The 18,388-nt window shown below is 35.4% G+C and overlaps 1 protein-coding gene across 5 annotated transcripts in view; it reads right to left on the reverse strand.

The window, feature by feature from the left end:
* Positions 1–2,522: 2,522 nt before the first annotated feature.
* Positions 2,523–18,388, reverse strand: part of NUP155 (nucleoporin 155kDa) — a 32,233-nt gene continuing 16,367 nt past the window's right edge. For 3 of the 5 annotated variants that reach the window (XM_010565652.1, XM_010565651.1, XM_010565656.1), the window contains 18 exons: positions 18,211–18,361; positions 17,282–17,348; positions 16,266–16,384; positions 15,961–16,064; positions 13,969–14,102; positions 11,957–12,148; positions 11,158–11,296; positions 10,357–10,492; positions 9,772–9,925; positions 9,395–9,499; positions 9,105–9,259; positions 8,473–8,602; positions 8,093–8,206; positions 7,492–7,612; positions 6,410–6,520; positions 4,994–5,130; positions 4,150–4,250; positions 2,523–2,901 (listed from right to left, as the gene is read on the reverse strand). In XM_010565652.1, coding sequence (XP_010563954.1) covers positions 2,763–2,901; positions 4,150–4,250; positions 4,994–5,130; positions 6,410–6,520; positions 7,492–7,612; positions 8,093–8,206; positions 8,473–8,602; positions 9,105–9,259; positions 9,395–9,499; positions 9,772–9,925; positions 10,357–10,492; positions 11,158–11,296; positions 11,957–12,148; positions 13,969–14,102; positions 15,961–16,064; positions 16,266–16,384; positions 17,282–17,348; positions 18,211–18,361 — 2,309 coding nt within the window. In that variant the 3' untranslated portion in view covers positions 2,523–2,762. The remainder of the gene's footprint in view (positions 2,902–4,149; positions 4,251–4,993; positions 5,131–6,409; positions 6,521–7,491; positions 7,613–8,092; positions 8,207–8,472; positions 8,603–9,104; positions 9,260–9,394; positions 9,500–9,771; positions 9,926–10,356; positions 10,493–11,157; positions 11,297–11,956; positions 12,149–13,968; positions 14,103–15,960; positions 16,065–16,265; positions 16,385–17,281; positions 17,349–18,210; positions 18,362–18,388) is intronic. The other 2 variants (XM_010565654.1, XM_010565655.1) reach the window with 2 other exon arrangements.

Raw genomic sequence — 18,388 nt, forward strand, 5'->3', positions numbered from 1 at the left:
CCCGACGGGCGGCCTCTCCCCGGCAGCCGCCCCCCGGTCGCCTGTGTCGCGTCGGCCGTCGGAGAGTTGTCTCCTCGTCACCGGAGCCGGTCTCCCGTTTGTCTCCCCGAGTCCCCTGGCCGGGCTCCGCGCACGGCTTCCCGCTGCCCCTTCGCCCCCGAACCTGCCGGCTTGGCACGCTGGGTAGAAGTCTCATGCGGTTTCGGGAGACCCGGTGAGCACCCGTCCCTCAGCGGGAAAAGGCGGGCACTTCGTACCGCCTGTGGCGACAGCCTGGGGCAATGGGTCACTCCGCCGCTGTTCCAGAGGGGAGAATTTGCATCCTCATCAGTATTCGGAGATGGGGGGATGAGCGACTGTAGGAGGCAGAGCTGTTAGAGACTAGTGCTCCCTGCCAAATACAGGAATTCAGGTGAAATACAAGAAGGGTGAGCAGTCATTTTGTTTCATCACCTTGAAGAAATGCCTTTGACTCCCTGAAACCAGCTGTTCTCTCAGGCTGGCTGTTGTTCCTCAAACCACTTTAGACCGAGTCCCCTTCTACCTTCCCTTAACCACAATCCTCATCAAGAATGAGTAACATTGGGACAGAAGAAAAAAAAACCGACCAAAAAAAGTAATCATCCAATTGTTGATAATTCTGTTAATGAGAAGTGGTTCACCTTCATGTTGGTCAGTTACTTCCCTGTACTTGTCACCATTTGTTTCACCCACTGCATTAATCCACCCAACCCTCTCCTCCGACCTCAGGTTTCCCCATCCCTCCAAATTTAAATGGGGAAGCAGAACCTACCCTTTCTCCATCGGAGAGCAGGGCAAGTGCTATGAAAACAAAAGGCAATGTCTGCACTGAAATTACCTGCCATCATCTGAAAAATATCAAAGATAACTCTTGATACACTTCGAAATACTCTTACTTTGAAAAACTTGTTAATATTGCCAGAGGCATTCTTATTCTGGAAGAATGGAAAAAAACAAGAATAGCTGAAACAAGTCCATGACTTGTGCCTGTTCCCAACTCTTCAGGCATTTCTCTAGATCTGAAAACAGAAATCTACTTGCCTAGATTACAGAATATGGCTCAACACAACATAATTTCATGCAAATATTAAAATTTAGAAATAAAAGTTAAATACATCAGGCAAGACTTGGTACACCACTTGTATGGCGTATTAATAGAACTGCAGTAACAAGACCAGGGTAAATGTACATGATAACCTTGGTGTGAAACATAGCTATTGGCAGAAAATAACTTGTAGTATCTAATAACTTCATATGGAAAGATGCAAATCGTTTTCCCAGGACATATAGTGATTCGTCTATTTAAATACTTTGTGGGGAAATTTCAACACTGACAAAAGAGAAAAGCCAATATTAAGATTTCAGCTCTATTTTGATCCAAAAGGAGGTAAAAAAAAAGAGATGTATTTTAATTTACACATTAACTTTGCTGGGTGCATTCTCTGCCTGAAAATCATCAGAATCTACCTGGCAGTTCACAGGGAAAGAAATTTAATGGCTGTACTTCAAACAAAAGTTTAGAGCATAGTAATCAGATCTTGTACTAAAGGTTATATGGAGACAATCTGCATGTAAATAAATGTCTTAATCCACATTTCCTTTTTTCTGTTTTTTTGAACACCTGGGATGTGAATCAACTACTCATTCTCCCATGGAAAAAAAAAAACATTAATCTACTCTGGAGGCATAAAGATATTTGCTTCTTTCCCCCATTAAAAATCTCTCCAAACTGTCTCATTATTTACTTACATGAAGAAGTTATTTGAGAAAGACTAAAGGCTAACATGAACTACTAATTTCTTGTGCATGTTATATAGAGTTTATGTTGTTGAATATGTACACAATGCATAGCAGTAAAACAGAGACAAAACAAATCTCCTTGTAGGATAAGATTTTAAAATCTTAGAAAGCATGCATACAGGATGATGCGTAGACTTTGCTCCTTTTAAGGAATATACACAATGTGGTGCTTATGTGCATGTAATGAAAGTAGATAGAAGTCACTTCTTGACTTCTTTATTTGATTTTAACAGATACAACATATTTATTAAAATGGAATAAGGAAAATAATTTGATGGGCTTTTAATACTGTTCTTTCACTTGCAATACAAATTAGATTGCTAGTTTCTGCAATTTCATCCCAAACATTCTATTTACAGAGGCAAGCCATGTTTAAAGTGAGAGTTATGAAATAATTATTATCTTCATTACTGAAAGACCTGCCAATAAACTCATGCAGAGAGTTATGACTGCATTGCTACTCCCTGGTATGACCACATTTACAACTTGACTCATCCACATGTGCTTTTATCATCATTTTGCCTTCTGCAGTTGTCACTTCTTGTTTTGATACTTGTAAAACAGCGATCAAGTAGATTTTACATACTATTTTTCTCCATTAAGTAAAGAAAAAGAAAAATATTTTCCAAGTACTTTTAATCCTCAAGGGAATGATCACACAATGTATTTTATTTCAACAGTATTAAAAAAGCTTTCTATTGTTAAAAAAATTGGTAGTAGTAAAAGAAAACTCATTTGTCACGTTTAAATTCTACAATTTGTAGATACCTTTAGAATAGCATAAATACAGGCCACACAATCGATAACTGCAGTAGGAGATACAACTTTCTCAGAATTTCTTTCTGAGGATTTGTTTTTCCAGAGATTCAGTGCAGGCATCTGAGCTCTTATTTCATAGTTCATTTTATCTGAGCTAATGATTCTGTTATTACATTAGCCAGTCAATGAAGCCGTTCTAATTTAGCCTGTAGTGATTTAAAATTCCCAACAGCAGTCTGCACCATTAGCGTCGGGCTCATAGACTGAAGTTCAACCAGGTAGCAACTAACAGCATCCAAGCAAACATTTGTGAATCGTCGCCTGTAAAGAAAACATAGAATAATAATGAGTTCCTTTTTGTTTCTGTATATTAGAATTCATCTGAAATAGAAAGTAAGTTTTAATGGAATAACATATCAGCAAGACATCTATCAGCTTCTGTTAAGTATTTAACTATTTATTAGAAAAAATGATTTTTGAAATCTAATGCTTGTGACTAAGGCATAATGGGAAAATAGATGAATCATTACTATTTCCCTGCTATTAAATATATAAACAATAAAACATGATACAGTTAATAGCAACATGAAATATTTAATATTTAGATTACCTCAGATATGAATACAATCAATGTTTAAGTTATTAATTTAGACAGCAATTTAAGTATCTAAAATTAGTATCAAATCACAACAACTTAGGTATTAATACCTAAGTAGATATTAAAATTAGACAACATTCACTAAAGTTCTGGTAAGTTAAGAGTATTTAAATCAGCTAAGCACAAAAGACCAAAAAAGTGAGAAAAGATGTAAACTCTATATGTGAACGGGAGTATTTACAGGTATATTTTCAAGAGAATCAGAAGAATTTATGGTTAGAAGAGTTATCAAGACTTTGCCTAGTTCTGCTTATTGTTTCTGAGACAAGACAGTTCTAACTGAAGGTTTGTACAAATCTATTCACAAAAGCTGCAAAGCTAGAGATTGTATAATATGCAGGCAACTTGTTCAAGTACATAACTATTCTTTTAGCTAGAAACCTTTTCCAATATTAAACCAGAATTCTTTCCTGTTGCAGACTGAATTTTAGTTTTGGAGAGTGATTCATCACCAACCTCTTAAAAACAATTTGGGAAGATCTATCCTCATGTTTAGTCTTCTCTTTTCCAGAATACAAGAACTCAGTGCTTCTAGCCTTTCTTCATGAAACAGTTCACTGCTTCATTCACAAAATGCCTGATTCTCACTTTTCCCCGCTCTTCCCAGATTCCCTCGAATTTATCTGTACTACTTAAAGTATGGTGCCAAGATTCACAAAATAATCCTCTCAGTTCCTCATGAATCTTCAGTGAAGTGGAGAAAATTATCTTAATTGAAGTAGTTTATAGGCAGGACCCTGCAAGTTTCCACCAACTGGTTTTGAATGAGTCATCTCACTAATGACTGCTAGGAAAGAAATAGTAAATTCACCCAAAAGAAAAGATGAAAAGCTTTGGGGATTGTTGAAGTTCAGTGCTTTAGGATACTTTATATCTTTCAGTATTTATTAGGATATAGTTGCCTTTCTTACCTCAGAAGTACTCTGCTTGGATCATGTACATATCCTGATAATAATACATGAATACATTCTAAAAGGTGTAAAGGCTTTTTCATTCTATTCCAATATGGGTCCTAAAAAAAAGATTCCAAAATATTAAGGAGACAAGGAAAAAAAAAGTCTGTATGTGTGTACACAAATTGCCAGCTGTGGTAATTATTTATTCATTGTAGCAAAAATGTAAGAGAAATGGGAATTCTGTCTTAATCTATATTAAGTCTATATTTAAGTACTATTTTGATTTTTGAGTACTAAAACATACATGAATTTAACTCAGTTTGCCACTACCTAACGGTCTGTAAAGTAATAGATTTTAGGAAGTTCTGATTTCCTTACACTGTAAGGAATCTGGGTAAAAAGAAGCAAGTCAGTTCTCTTTGTTTTAATGCTGTTTAAGCCTGTTCTACAAACTAAAAGTTAAAAATATTACTTCTTATTCTTTATCCCTATTGCATCAATAGATTAGACAAGATGCAGTAATATAGCAAATTTTAATCATTAAGAGGAAATAAAATTAATATATTCAAGATACGCTGTTCCTTCTGAAACATAACAATTCTAATCCTATTTAATCCTAAATCAGCTTTAGGTAAAGCAAAAGGATTAACAATCTTCCTCATACTTTAGGACTGAAGTGAATACAATCATCAGGGGGAAAAAAAGGAGCATTAAGAGCCTTTGAGTAAAAAAGAGAACAAAAGCTATGAAGTTGGTATTTTGATATATCACGCTTTAAATTATTATATGTTTTCCCCTAAAGACAGACCTTGATAGTAGTTGAAAACAGTATTTTTATTTTTTTGGCTATTTTCCTTACCCGTGCTTTAAACAACTGGTCATACACTTCAAGCAGCCTTGGCAATGGCACTCCAATTTCTTGCATGGTATATGTTACAAAACCTACATCCCAGTTCAAAATGCAGACCTGTTGCTCTAGAAACTGCACTAAAAAATCTGGAGGACAAAAATAATGGGATGTTTAGATTCCAACTTGTTAATGGGAGTCTAGCAAAGAAAGGCATTTGAAAGTGATTTACTCCAAGTTTAATTTTCTGTCTTCCTTACAGTTTGTACCTTTCTCCTGTGAAGCACGTACTGTAACAGCTTCCCCTGGTCTGCACTGAAGGAAGGGTATGCAAAATGTAACCACCTCCAAAGATGGTATTAAGCTATCAGAAATGCGTGACAGGGATTACTCATACTAAATACTTTATTACAGTTCTGCCACAGAACTACGCTGTTAAGAAAAGTTCATTAACTTTTGTTTCAGCACAAAAGATCACACTATCATTTAATTTGCTACAATAGCCAGCAACACCACTGCATCTTTTATCATGTTTAAGTGTCAGTAACAATTAACAGTATATAGTTCAGTACTAAATGTTCTTTTAGTATACTAAAAATATAGTTTAGTGCTGAACAATGTATTTTCCAGGTTTTTATATAATATCAAGTTGTCAAAACGTGAGCATCTCAACAGCAGAAAGAAGATCAAAAAGGAACCAGAAATGTCCTGAATTGTTTTTAGAATCTGCCCCTGCAGATAGCAGTAGATACTTCAAAAGACTGCAGATAAATCTTGTTGCCTAAAATCTTATTATATGTATAAATACACATTTTTACTTTGTACTTTAATACAAACAAACTTTACTATTTTCTAAAACGGGATCTGCACAGCCATCCAAAAATAACTGTTGCTGCCTTCTAAGCTTCATTTACTCCCCATTCGGGGTGAAAAACTGTAAATTCTGGTTAAATCCCTAGGAAAATTCTATGAAAAAGTGCACCTGTAAAAACTGTAATGGTTTTACAATCATACAATTATACTGTGTTTAAAAAATTAGAGGCCAATAGGAATTCTACTTCTACTCCCTCTCTACAAACCCTTGTGAAAGTCACTGTAATAACGAGCAAGTATCACAATGCTTTTTTTCCTATTTCCTGAACAAAACTAAAAGGTACTACCTGGCTACCCTCAAGATCAACTCCATCACTGCTGACAGTTGAAATTATTTGTGAAATTTTTCACTGTAGCTGAAGCAACAAATTACTACAGTAATTATGTATCATAAGCATGAAATTATTTATCACAATATTATCAATATGCTTTCCTTCTAGATTTAAAAAAATGAGACATTTCTTAGGTTAAAACTTTTTTAAGAGGCTAAAAAGAAAGCTGAATGGGTCTCAGGTAATGCATATGTTTATTTCCCATGCAAGCTAAACAACTTGCCTAAAGGGAAGTAACGAGGTGTGCCAGCATACATCTTTCCAAGCAATACCATCTTCAGACTAAGTGCTTGCATTCTGTCAGCGGGGCTCAGAGACACACTATCACTCAACTCTGAAAGTGAAAAGAAATCATTTAGAGAGAACTTCAGGAAAAAAGTTCCACACTTATACACAACTACACTGAGGTACTTAAATTTACTACTAACACATCAAAATCTTACGCTATTGTCAGTGCAAAATCAGCATGTGGAGGTGAAAGTACAATTTCTGGTGTAGTATGCACATATATTGACAGATTTTTAAGTTGCCTTGAAGTTCCATGCAAATCTACTTAAAAAAAAAAGACAACAAACAACCCCTCCCAAATCCTCACCACCAAACCCACCAAACCCACAAAGAAACCACTACCACATAGCTTTTCCCTCAAATCACTGTCAATGTTGTTTGCACAATGGCAACCTCAAACACAACATCCAAGGAAAAAAAAAATGAACCAGGAAGAGAGAGTGAAGTACAAACTCATGGTAAAGGGTGAGGCAGATTATCCCAGTAGAGTGGCTATGCTTGCAGAGCTATGCCCAATATTCTGCTTCTCTCTAAATGGACAAAACCCTTACACTTCCACTCCTGTCAATATTATGAAAATGCTGAAGTCTCTGAATATTCTTTAATTTTTGTCATGACAAATTTAACGTTTTTATTGTAATTTCCTAATAGTGAAACTTTCAGACAAAATTTCACAGATATTCTGTAGTCCACATATAATGGCATCTAAGAACAAGAAGGGAGGAAATGACTTCTTAAATGTTATCTTGAATGTGATTATGCAAGCTATACATGCAATATGTTCAAGCATACATGTAAAAATATTACTTTTCTGTCCTTTAGGTACACAAGCCAAAGGTAATAACATTAATGAATTGCTAGTTAACTACGCTTACCAAATATATTACAGAATAGTCCAGAAAAGATGCATCTCATTTGGACAACGTGTCAGTAGCAGCACAGTCAGTCTTAAAAGCTTTAATTGTACCATTTGCCTGTAGTTCTAGCTTGTACCACTCCTAGTCCATTAAGACCTACCTTTCTCAATGATTTCTTGCCAGAGAGTTTGCACCAAGATAGGATCAGAATGACCCGCACAATGTATAATTGCAAGCTTACACTCTGAGAGCTTAAAAGGGTCAGCAAATTCTCCATAGAGCTGAAAGAAAAATTACCAGGCTTTACATTTCCAGTACGATAAAAAGGAAATTTGTAAAATCAGCTTTTCCTTATTTTGTATGGTGGACATCAGACTAGTAATGGTGCAACTGAAGTTAACTACTATCAAATACTAAATGATTTTTTTTTTTACTACATTTAGGTTCACTTCTTAAATAATTCCCCAATTTTATATGAAGTTACAATTAACATGGTTAATTTTCTAACAATTTTCCCATTAAATGAAGAAATCTAAGAAACTTAATAGAGAAGATAAACACATGGAAGAAATTAAAGTACTAATGATTGAAGCAATATCAAAGTACAGAAAAAGACAGCTGAGGGTAACAGACATTCTGAGACGAGCAATGCCAAACTGTCTATTACTTTTCCTAGCCAGCATAGAATCATTCTTTACAAAACATTTTCCCCATGCTGAAATGTGAGAAACTGACTTTTAATACAGAGAAATTTTAATCACCTTGGTTATATCCATCAGCTCAGCATCAAGCTGGGAGATTGCATCTTGCACTGAAGAATGATGGGAATACTGCCGTTGGAATGTTTCTTGTATTTGAAGCTGGATCCTTGCAACCTTGTTTAAAAAGAAAAATAAAATATTTCAAGACTGGATTAATTTAATCAAACCTTAACAATACACCCAGAATTAACTTTAACTTATTTAAATGTAGAAATGTTACTGTCTTACACCTCAGAGCCTCCTATCAACTGCGTAACTTTGCCACGTTGGGAAGAAAGCACAGAAGACTGTTTCTACAGAATTGGTAATAAAAATGTCATGTGCCAATGAGACAAAGTGAATAATGCATTTACAGTGTGGCTTAGATTAATTTTTCTTACTTCCATTTTCTCTTCTAGCTCATGTAGGAATTCACCATCTGCAGCTATAGAGGATATGGCAGTGGAACTTTTGGCACTCAAAATGGCACGTGCAATGTACTCAAGACGCTGCTGAAGAGAAATTTCTGTGCTGCAAAACAAATATTCAAAATAAAATGGGTACTTAACATAATTATTTGAGGGTTAGTTATATTCTAACTAGACTCTGGGAATTAGTATGCGACTTCTCCTGATTTACTAAAACATGCAGGAGGTTATCCAACCATGTAACCCCAATTTGTTTCAGGCTCAGTTCTAGTGTACTTCAATCCACTGCTCCATAATTACACTATTGCATTATAAAATTCTGTGTAAGAAACAACCACATAACATACAGTACTTACAATAGGAAATACATTGCAAGTTAATGTATAATACATAAACATATAATTTCTTTCCAATAACGGCCTGGATTAGAAGCTAATATATTCCATCATTCATTTAAAATTTTTTTAGCAAACATCCTTGGGCATTGGCCTTTTGTTGTCCTTGAGCTTTTCTTAAAATACCTACACATAAAGTTTTGATTTTAAGTTCGTTTGGTTTTTCCCCAATTACCTCAATATATGCAATAGATCACATATAATCCATACCTATGCAGGTCAGCCAACTTAGCCAAGACTCTGGCTGCATTACTAAAATTTCTGTTCTTTTCAAAGTATCTCCACAGTAAATCCATATAACGGACTTTGTTTTGGTCAATCTTGGTCATCCGCACAAGGTAGGGTTCCAAAAAGGGGGAAGTAACCTGCAAAAGTCATAAAGATATCATTTATATTCTTGGTATGTCCTCTTTTTTAAAGGATTGGCATTATTACAATTAACTCTTCCAGTTCAGTGGAACCCTCCAACAAATTACTTTGTTGCATAGAGATAAGCTCACCTGTAACAGTTTGTCAGCCAAGTCAACTTGTATCAACCAGTTGTAAAGTGCAATACTGAAGAGTTCATCTGTTGAACGCTGAGCCAGCTTTAGCATTTGTTCAAACTAAGGGAAGAAAAGGCCAAAGCTGTTATTCCAGAAGTGGTTACATTACATCAAGCACTGAATACATATGGGACAATACTTAGGTTCACATTATTTGTGTGTCATCACTTCTATGAACTTTCTGTACAAAAAGAAGCCAATTCATGACAAATCTTGACTTTTATCTACTTTGCTAAACTATTCATTAAATTTTTAAAATAATAAATTCTACACCCCTTCAAATCACACTATTTTCTGGAGTTCAGTCATGATTTTTTTTCTGAGTTTCTTACATGGTGCCCTGCTTCTTCATTGCTTAGCATGTTGGGGTCAGATGACAGCACTGGAGGACCTGGCTTTTTGGGTACACTAGGAGACTGAGGAGCAGCTTTACTTTGATTCACTAACTCTTGAAGGGTGTCAGTGATGCACTTGTAGCTGTTCAATCTGTAAACAGAGCAAAATAACATAAAGGCCTCCAAATTTCATTGCAGCTATCTATGAAATACTCTTCTCAAATGTTGTTATTGTATGCCTTTGTAAACACAATTACTAAAATTTAGAAAAGGTCACAGATTATTGCCAGCTAGTTGCCACAATCTAGTTTGTTCTCAATAATCGTTCTAACAAGTATTTCTGTAATGTTCAGATCACAATGTTTTCTGCATCTATCAGTTTACCCTCTGTTCCAGGCTAAGTTGGTGCCATGTTAATGATAACCAAGGAGAGCATGCTAGGCAAATACATCTATATTGTGTCCCTTATTATAAAATGCTTGCTTGTCATTACCCTACATACCTTCCCCAAAAGAGTTACTTTTCCAGTCACTTGAAATAAAGGACACCATATAATGGTAATAAGGTATCCTGAAAACTTGCCTCTCTTGAAAGGCTTGGAGTCCAACAACATCCTCTTCTGGTTCTCCATTTTTATAGAAATGAAGGCCAAGACCTTGGGGATCTTTCTTCTCAGCAGCTGTAAGAGAGAGTTCTACTACTCCCTCATAGAAACGCACTAGGAAAAAAAACCCACAACAAATATCACCATTCATTATTGTATTAAATGTATGCCAAAATTTTAAGTGACATCAAAGACTTCCCATTTTAGCAAGCAAGAAAAAATAAACCCCATTCCCCTGGTCTGTATCATATACACATTTATGCCTGTACCTAAGCTGTGGGATTATATGCAAGTTTGAAGTTACGTATTTGTACAGAGGCCGAAATCTTGACTATTACAACAGTTATATCTACATTAAATTATGTACTAGCTTCCAATGCACAAGGCAGGATTCAGAATCATGTTTCAAACAGCATATTTGGTATAAAACCTTGCCTGCAAAAGTACAGTCATTTACCCTCTGCTTACAAACAGGCCAACAAATTTCCTAAAAATGTTTTTACTACATATATGAAACAAATGGACACTGTAATGTGAAATAAATGGATAGGAATATTTTTATACAGAAGTGAGGTTTTTGATTGGTTGGTGAAATCTAGAAAGGCTTTAAACAAGAACATGACGTATTGTTCATTGTACATTGTAAGAGTTAAGAAACTGTTTATGGTAAAACACTATAAAATGAGTTGAAAGTTAGTAAACAAAACAAACAAAAAAGATGGCACTAAAGGATACTAGAGAAACTATTTACCAGAACGTGATCAGTGATTGCCTCTTACCTTGCCTATATTGTGCACAAACATTAGCAAGGTCTACTTGATTACTGATCTTCTGGTACTCTTTCAGTGACTCTCTTAGCATCTTCTCTTTTTCCAGTTTGCTTTGAGCCTGTCGAGACCGCTGAAGCAGTTCATTTGCCTAAAGACAAATGATGGGAAAATGGAAATTATTCACATGAACACATCATGAACAGATCATGGCTACTGTTGTAAGTTAATGAGTCATTATTCCAAACTTCAAAGCTGAAACAGTAGAAACATCATCCTCTCAAAAGCACTCTCTTGCCACTTGATAACACTAAGTTTCGAGCACAAAGACTGTACAATGGCAGTAGAGAGAAGGGCTTAAGACTTGACCAACCAACTGGTTCCTCGTTCTCCCCTCACCAGTTACTTTTTTCAAATTTATTTGAAGAGCTTGAGAGAGTGAAATTCTTAAAACACAATCATCTTCCCACAAATTCCGTGAAACCAGGCAACAGACAGAAAACAAGAGACTTGCTAAGGAAAGGCTGGAGTAAGAACACATTTTATAAACATCAAGAAGACAGTTTTATTAGACATCACACTGAAAGTAGAGACCCTATGAACACTACAAATAACTGGAAATGCTTCAAACCAGAGCTTGCATAATTTTCAGCATTAATCAACTACAAGACACCAATAGGCATGTGACCTCCCTTCATTAATTCTTGTGCTCCTGAAACTACTTAAGCATAGTGATTTGCAAGCTGCCCAACTTCTCTCATTTGAACATGTTCTAAAGTTGTGGTTTAGTGCTGTAGAAAAGTGCGCTTACCTTGGAACACACAGCATCATCAGTGCTATAAAGAAGAGGACAGATATCTTGCAAATGGGCAATGATGCCATCCACAGCAGCATTATCTCTGATGTAACAGTTTATGAGAGAAGCAATGAGTGCTCCAGTCAACTCTCTGTCTCTAATTACCAAGTCTTTAAAAGCAGTAATCTTTAGATGTTCTTGAAGTTCCTGAAGATAGACAGAATTTCATTAGTTTACCAAAGTTTTTACTTTATTCTCTTTACAAGTCACCATGTAACAGTAGCAAAATCAATGGCTTCCAGTAAATAAAACCACACAAAACTCCAACGACTGACATGCACAGCATAGAAATACATATTTAAAATACATACTATATAGCAAAATGGAAATAATAAAGAAAGCCCTATCAATGAAGGCACTAGACCCTTGGATGCCAAAGAACAGTGAGAACTCTTAGCAGACTTCCTCTGCCATCTTCACCATGTGTCACTTTTGTTTCCGATCTCTATAAGAATGGAAATAGCAGTTCTCATTACTTCACAGCACACCATCAGAATGCACACCATCTAAAATGAGTATGTCACAGTTTTTAGTAATAGGAACCATCTGACTACTGTCATAGATAAAAAAATGACAGATGCATAAAAAGAAGGAATTTTCAAAGTTTGAGGTTTGTACTCTTTATGCTTTTTTATATTAAATTACATCGAATTTTATTATTTTTTTTAATTATTAGGAATATTTGCTCACACAGAGCAGTAGTGCCTATGTAGTGTCTATGTAGGATCACTAACAGCATGAAAATACTATTACGAGAACTCTAGAACTACTGAAGACAGAGAAAAAATTTCTATTTGTTAAACAATTAGTTAACTCCTTGTCCAACACAAGAGAAAAGTTGCCTGTGCTAGAAATCGTGCTAACTCCCCAAAGCAACAGTGTGAAGAGCTCCAGCTTCTGTGCATTTGTAAAGTCTAAAAATTCTTTTTATTGGCAAAGAATACAACTTCTCCAATAATCTATTTTCCTACCAAGTGCTAGGACAGAATGCCTAGTATTTGAATTAATAGCTTCGTCAATGGCTAGCTGCAAATTCAGCATTAGCAAAGGGTACACAGCAGTTAGCACGCATAGCTCTGCAGGTTTCCTTCTTTACAAACAAGGACAGGCTGAAAGAATTGGGATTGTTTAGCCTGGAGAAGGCTCAGAGGGCAGTGTGTGGGATCTTACTAATATTTATGGGAAGGTGTAAAGAAGGCAGACCCAGACTTTTCTCAGTGATGCCCAGTGACAGGACATGATGTAATGGCCAAAAAATGAAGCAAAGGAACTTGAACATAAGAAAAATCTTTTTTACGCTAAAGGTGGTTGAACAACTGGAACAGGTTGTCCTGAGACACTGTGGAGTCTCCACCTTTGGAAATATTAAAAACCTTATTGAACATGGCCCTGGGCAACCTCCTCTAGTTGACCCTGCTTTGAGCAGAGGGGGCAGATAATCTCTAGAGGTCCCTTCCAACCTCAGCTATTCTGTGATACATTCTGGACCCCTACTTACACAAAAGTGCAAGGGTTTGAGACTCTACAACCCTACTGCTCTCTACTGTTAAACCTTTACCAACACTAAGGCAAAGAGTCAATTCCTCTCGACTGGACAATATTGGTCTCTTCTTTTCAGCACATTTTGCAGAATATGCTTAAGGTGAAAACACAGTAATTTATAAAACTGTATTTATAAATAAATTTATATTTATTTATAAAATAAAAATTTATTAACTGTCAATAAAAGTCAAATAAAATCTATTGTTAGCGATACTTCCAATTTGCTAAAACTGGGTGATGAGGTCAGTACTACATGTCAGTCTCTTAAAAATGAACACTTGCAACCCAAGTAAAAACTCAATATGTGGTTTAAAATTCATTATATGTTTCTCAATGAATTAAAGTAACACTCCTTTGGGAGGATTTAGGTAGCAAAAGAAATTCAGATGTTAAAACCAGAGAAAATCATATGATTCAAATCGTACCTTCTGAAGCTCACCTACAACAACACTGAATTGGTGCTCACACAGCAACTTCCATAAAGCCAATGCCTGGCAGGTTTTGCGAACAAGCTGCTGGATGCCTTGAAGTGAGGTCTTCTCAGTTAGCTGTGCCTCAGCTAAAAAAGCAAACAGATTGTCAATAAGTAACTGTTCTACATGTTTCAAATTAGCATGTAAATTTTTGAGTTTTTACAATAACAATCTCCTTAAATTTCTAATTTTTTTTTCTCTTCCATTCTTGATTAATGCTGTCTGACCTTTGGAGGAAAAGTATCATGTTAACGTTTCCCCAAAGCAAATACCATCTGTTAACATTTATTTCAAACTATGCAACAATGGAGGATTCCTTTCTGAGAAGTAGTATGGCTTCATGTAAGTGCACTGGATTTACCTCTCAGTCTTAAATTTTTGCTTGTTTTTTTCATAAATAGTTATTATAAAGGTATTTATGATGAACATAAACAAAATAAAAATAAAACCATACATATTCCCTTTTTGTTTGATTACCTGTGTATGCTTTTAGAAAGAACAATTACAGTTACAACTTTGGTCAACACTGTCTACACTATCTTTAAAGGAACAGCAACTCTGTAAACCAGTAACATTTAAATCTCATAAGATGTATTATATTCACTGAAAGAATAATATGGACATACTTATTATATGGGTGGAACATAATTGCAACAATTTAGGTCTTTACTTTTGAGTGCTTACAGTTCAGAAATGAGGCAGTAGTAATTATATTGTGTCATTTAGCAATCCAGAAGTGTTTATGGACTTTGGAATGCATAAAAATGAAAAATAAAATTATTAAACGTCTACCAAATTCCACATAATGACTTTTTAAAAAAAATTTACTCACAGTATAAAAAGTGAGCAGTACAGAAAAAGTAGTAGAAACTAAAACCCAGGATTATACTCACATAGACCGCAACCATCTTCAATTCTGTATACACATCAGCAACACTTTCCAACCTGCCTGCAAGTGCTGGGCAAAAGCTACACTATAGGAGGACATGAGTTCAAATGGGGTGTGTGACAAGCCTCTTGTTTCTAAACAAAGTTTTGTAGACGTTTCAGTGACTGTAACTTTGGCAATTTGCATTACGGTATTTCTTTGTAATAGAACAACATACTTGTCTCACAAACGAATTGCTTAACTATTGCTATCCTGAAAATACAAATGGGTGTGCAGCTACCAAGTATTGTAATGAGGAGATAAAATAACCTTATGGAACATGGAGAACTTTAGGAATAAAAAAAAGAAGACAGGTTAGTGTGCAAAGAAACCTCTAGTTTTGTGTTTCAAGACTATCTGAATGGGAAAAATAGGATAAAGAGGACATGTATCTACACAGAATTGAAATTAGATTCTGTTATTAAGTTTAAAAGTGCTTTAAAGTTCAAGCACTTTTATTTTAGCTTAATAAATTGAGAGATACAATTTGTGTTTTGCAGTGGCTCAAGACCACTAGATGTTACTGTGCTGAAACCCAGATTTCCTTCCCAGAGAGAGATCCTCCTTTGTGGACTGCTTTAGTTAGTTGCAATATTATAGCTTTCAATATCAAACTGAAAGGTAACATCTGCAGCGTGTAACAAAGTCTCTTGCCACAGTCAACCTAAAGGCGGGAATGTTTCTCTGTCTAGAGTTGAGTTTTCATTCTGGTTATATACTTCATCTCTAGTACAGTCATATGTAAATGATTTTTTCACATTAACATCACTGCAGAAGCTCTGCTCCTGATGAAACAGTATGATATGGTATGGAAGCAAAAGCAAGGTGCTAGCAAAGTTGGTTTCCAAACTAGTCCTTTTTCTAAAGAACTTATAACCAATTATAGCATATTGATTAATGTCAAATTTGTATAGAAAAAAGGCATTTTTATTCAGAGGTTTTAACAAGAGAAGTGAGAAAGGCAACACAGAAACGCACCATTCCCTGGTACTTCCTGTTAAAAAGTAATTACGTACCATGGTATTTCCTCTGGAGCTCTTGCTGGACTTGCTGAGAACTTCCACCATCAGGCCGCATGAAACCCAGGAGCCTCTGTTGCAGATTGGCTGGTGTGCTGAAACTGCAATTCCAAAATAAAGAGATGCTAATATGATTACAAATACTGAATCTTTTAAAGATGAAATCTAACAACTGATTTTTAGCATCTGAATAGTTGAAGCTGGAGACCATACATACACTTCAACTCAACAGAAATACTGGTGTAGTTTTTCAAGAGCTGGACAGTTAATACCATTAGTAAATTTAACACAATGAATAATACCTTGGGTTTCCAAGGGCTCCTACTGTAGCAAACTGTGAATTTCTATCCAGAAATTCTTGTAAACCTTTTAGTTCTTGTAGTACACATTCCAGCACATGTGATGGAACACTGCTTTCTACCTGCAAAAGAAAGCAGACTTCTTTACAGAAAGCTTAGTTTCCAAACTTTAAAAAAAAAAAAATTTGCAGTTTTGAACTAAAGCCACTAAAAAGACAAATGCAAAGAGGGTACATAAATACATAAATAAATAGCATAAGAGTAATGCTATCACTATAACACAACATTATTACACCACAGCTGTTGAGGAGAGGCATGCGTGTGAAGAGGCAGTAGTCCTCCGAAGACATACGGTATTCAAGATGTTACTTTCATTGCCCCTCTGATAACCAAATCAGCTGTGTTTTACTATTTCCAACTCTGAAATAAAACAATGATTGAGCATTGCTAAGACACAGAGTGTAACTGCTAAGGTCTTCCAGAGTCTCCCAGTTATCTTAACTGGAAGAGGAAAGGTCATATAGCAGTTAATCTGCATTGCTGAAATGACTTATTTTAGGATTCTATTAACATCCACAGTCAGAAAACATTTTGCTATTTTGATCATGGACAAAAAGTGAAACACCAAGAAGATGCTGGAAATTTTTTTATGTCCTTACATAACTGCAATGTTTACCCTTAACCCACTAAAGCATTTTATTTTTAGGCTTTGTCTGGAGGGGGTAGGCAGAAATGAAGGAAGTGCAATCACTAAACACAGAGAAAACTGGCCATTGCCAATTAACAACTGAGATCAAATTACAGTTAGGTTTCTTAAAAAGTAACTTTCAAAATAGTAGCTTAAAAAGATTTAAAACCTACAATTACTTCTCAGTTAAGAGCACAGCACTTAAGAAAACATTCAAATTGACAACAACATTTTTTTCCTTATCTGCTTATAATTGGGAAGAGAATTATAACAGGGCTTAAAATATATACTATAAGGAACTTCTAAAAATAAAAAATATTCTTTTACTTACTGCAACAACTTCTCGATTGCCACTTTTGAAAACTCTCTCCACAACTATACTGCCATCCCAAATATTTCTGCAACACAAAACAGTACTGTGTTAAAAGCCAAGTAATTTAAGCAAGTATTTTTGCAAGTCTTCTACGTATCATTTTTTAAGAAAGAAATGGTAATGCTTTTCACTTCAAGGTCTAAAATAAGGATTTAATGTGGATGAAAATTAAACACTCAAAAAAAGTTACCATTATACATTTCTGAATGGTACAGATATAGATAATGAACAAAATTTCAAATTTTAGAACTTTAATCAAATGAAGTTTGACACTCTCAAATACTTTAAATATAGGTCAATATTATTCTCTGGAAATATAGTGTATGCAAACAAGTGTCGTAACAAAAATTTCTTTCCCAACCAGCATGCAGAGATGACCAACATATGAAGAGTTCTGTTCTTGCTTGGAGTGTTTAGTAACACAGGACTCAACATCCAAGTAACTGAATGCTCTTTAGTCTTGCTTCATTGCCCTGATTTGAGCACTCTGTTTAAAGCTTCTTAACAGAAAAGACTTCAAGCCAGGACTTTGATCCTGTGAGTCCTTCTGCATTTCTGTTTCACCCTTTAGTAGGAGTTTGAAACATACAGCTCATAGGTTTGAAAAATAAAACTGCAGTTTTTAGAGTTGTGCATATAAACTTGATTGCAGGATCAATGTCTAAGCAACTTTCCTGTCCTAGCCATTCACTGAATGTATTATTAATAGAGCTGTAAAAAGAATGTATTATATCAATGGGTACTTCATAAACAGAACATAAAAATGCACTTTACTGATTGCATATTTAAATGCTATTAAGATACAATTCACCACATACAATCATTAGGGCAAAGAAAAACTATGAAACAAATTGAGTGACAGAATCTCCTTTTACACAAACACTCACCCTATAATCCGAGCAAAGTATATGCAGATGCCATTGTGTCTTCCAGAAAATACTATCTCAGGACCCATCATTCCACTAATGGATGTACCAGGGTGAGATATGGAATTCCCAGAAGGAAACAGGGAAGTTGTCATACTAGGAGGTTGTAAACCTAGGGTAAAAGTAGGTAAATATTACT

Source organism: Haliaeetus leucocephalus, unplaced genomic scaffold (genome assembly GCF_000737465.1).
Source record: "Haliaeetus leucocephalus isolate CR32 unplaced genomic scaffold, Haliaeetus_leucocephalus-4.0 Scaffold194, whole genome shotgun sequence".
Classification (NCBI taxonomy): Eukaryota; Metazoa; Chordata; class Aves; order Accipitriformes; family Accipitridae; genus Haliaeetus; species Haliaeetus leucocephalus.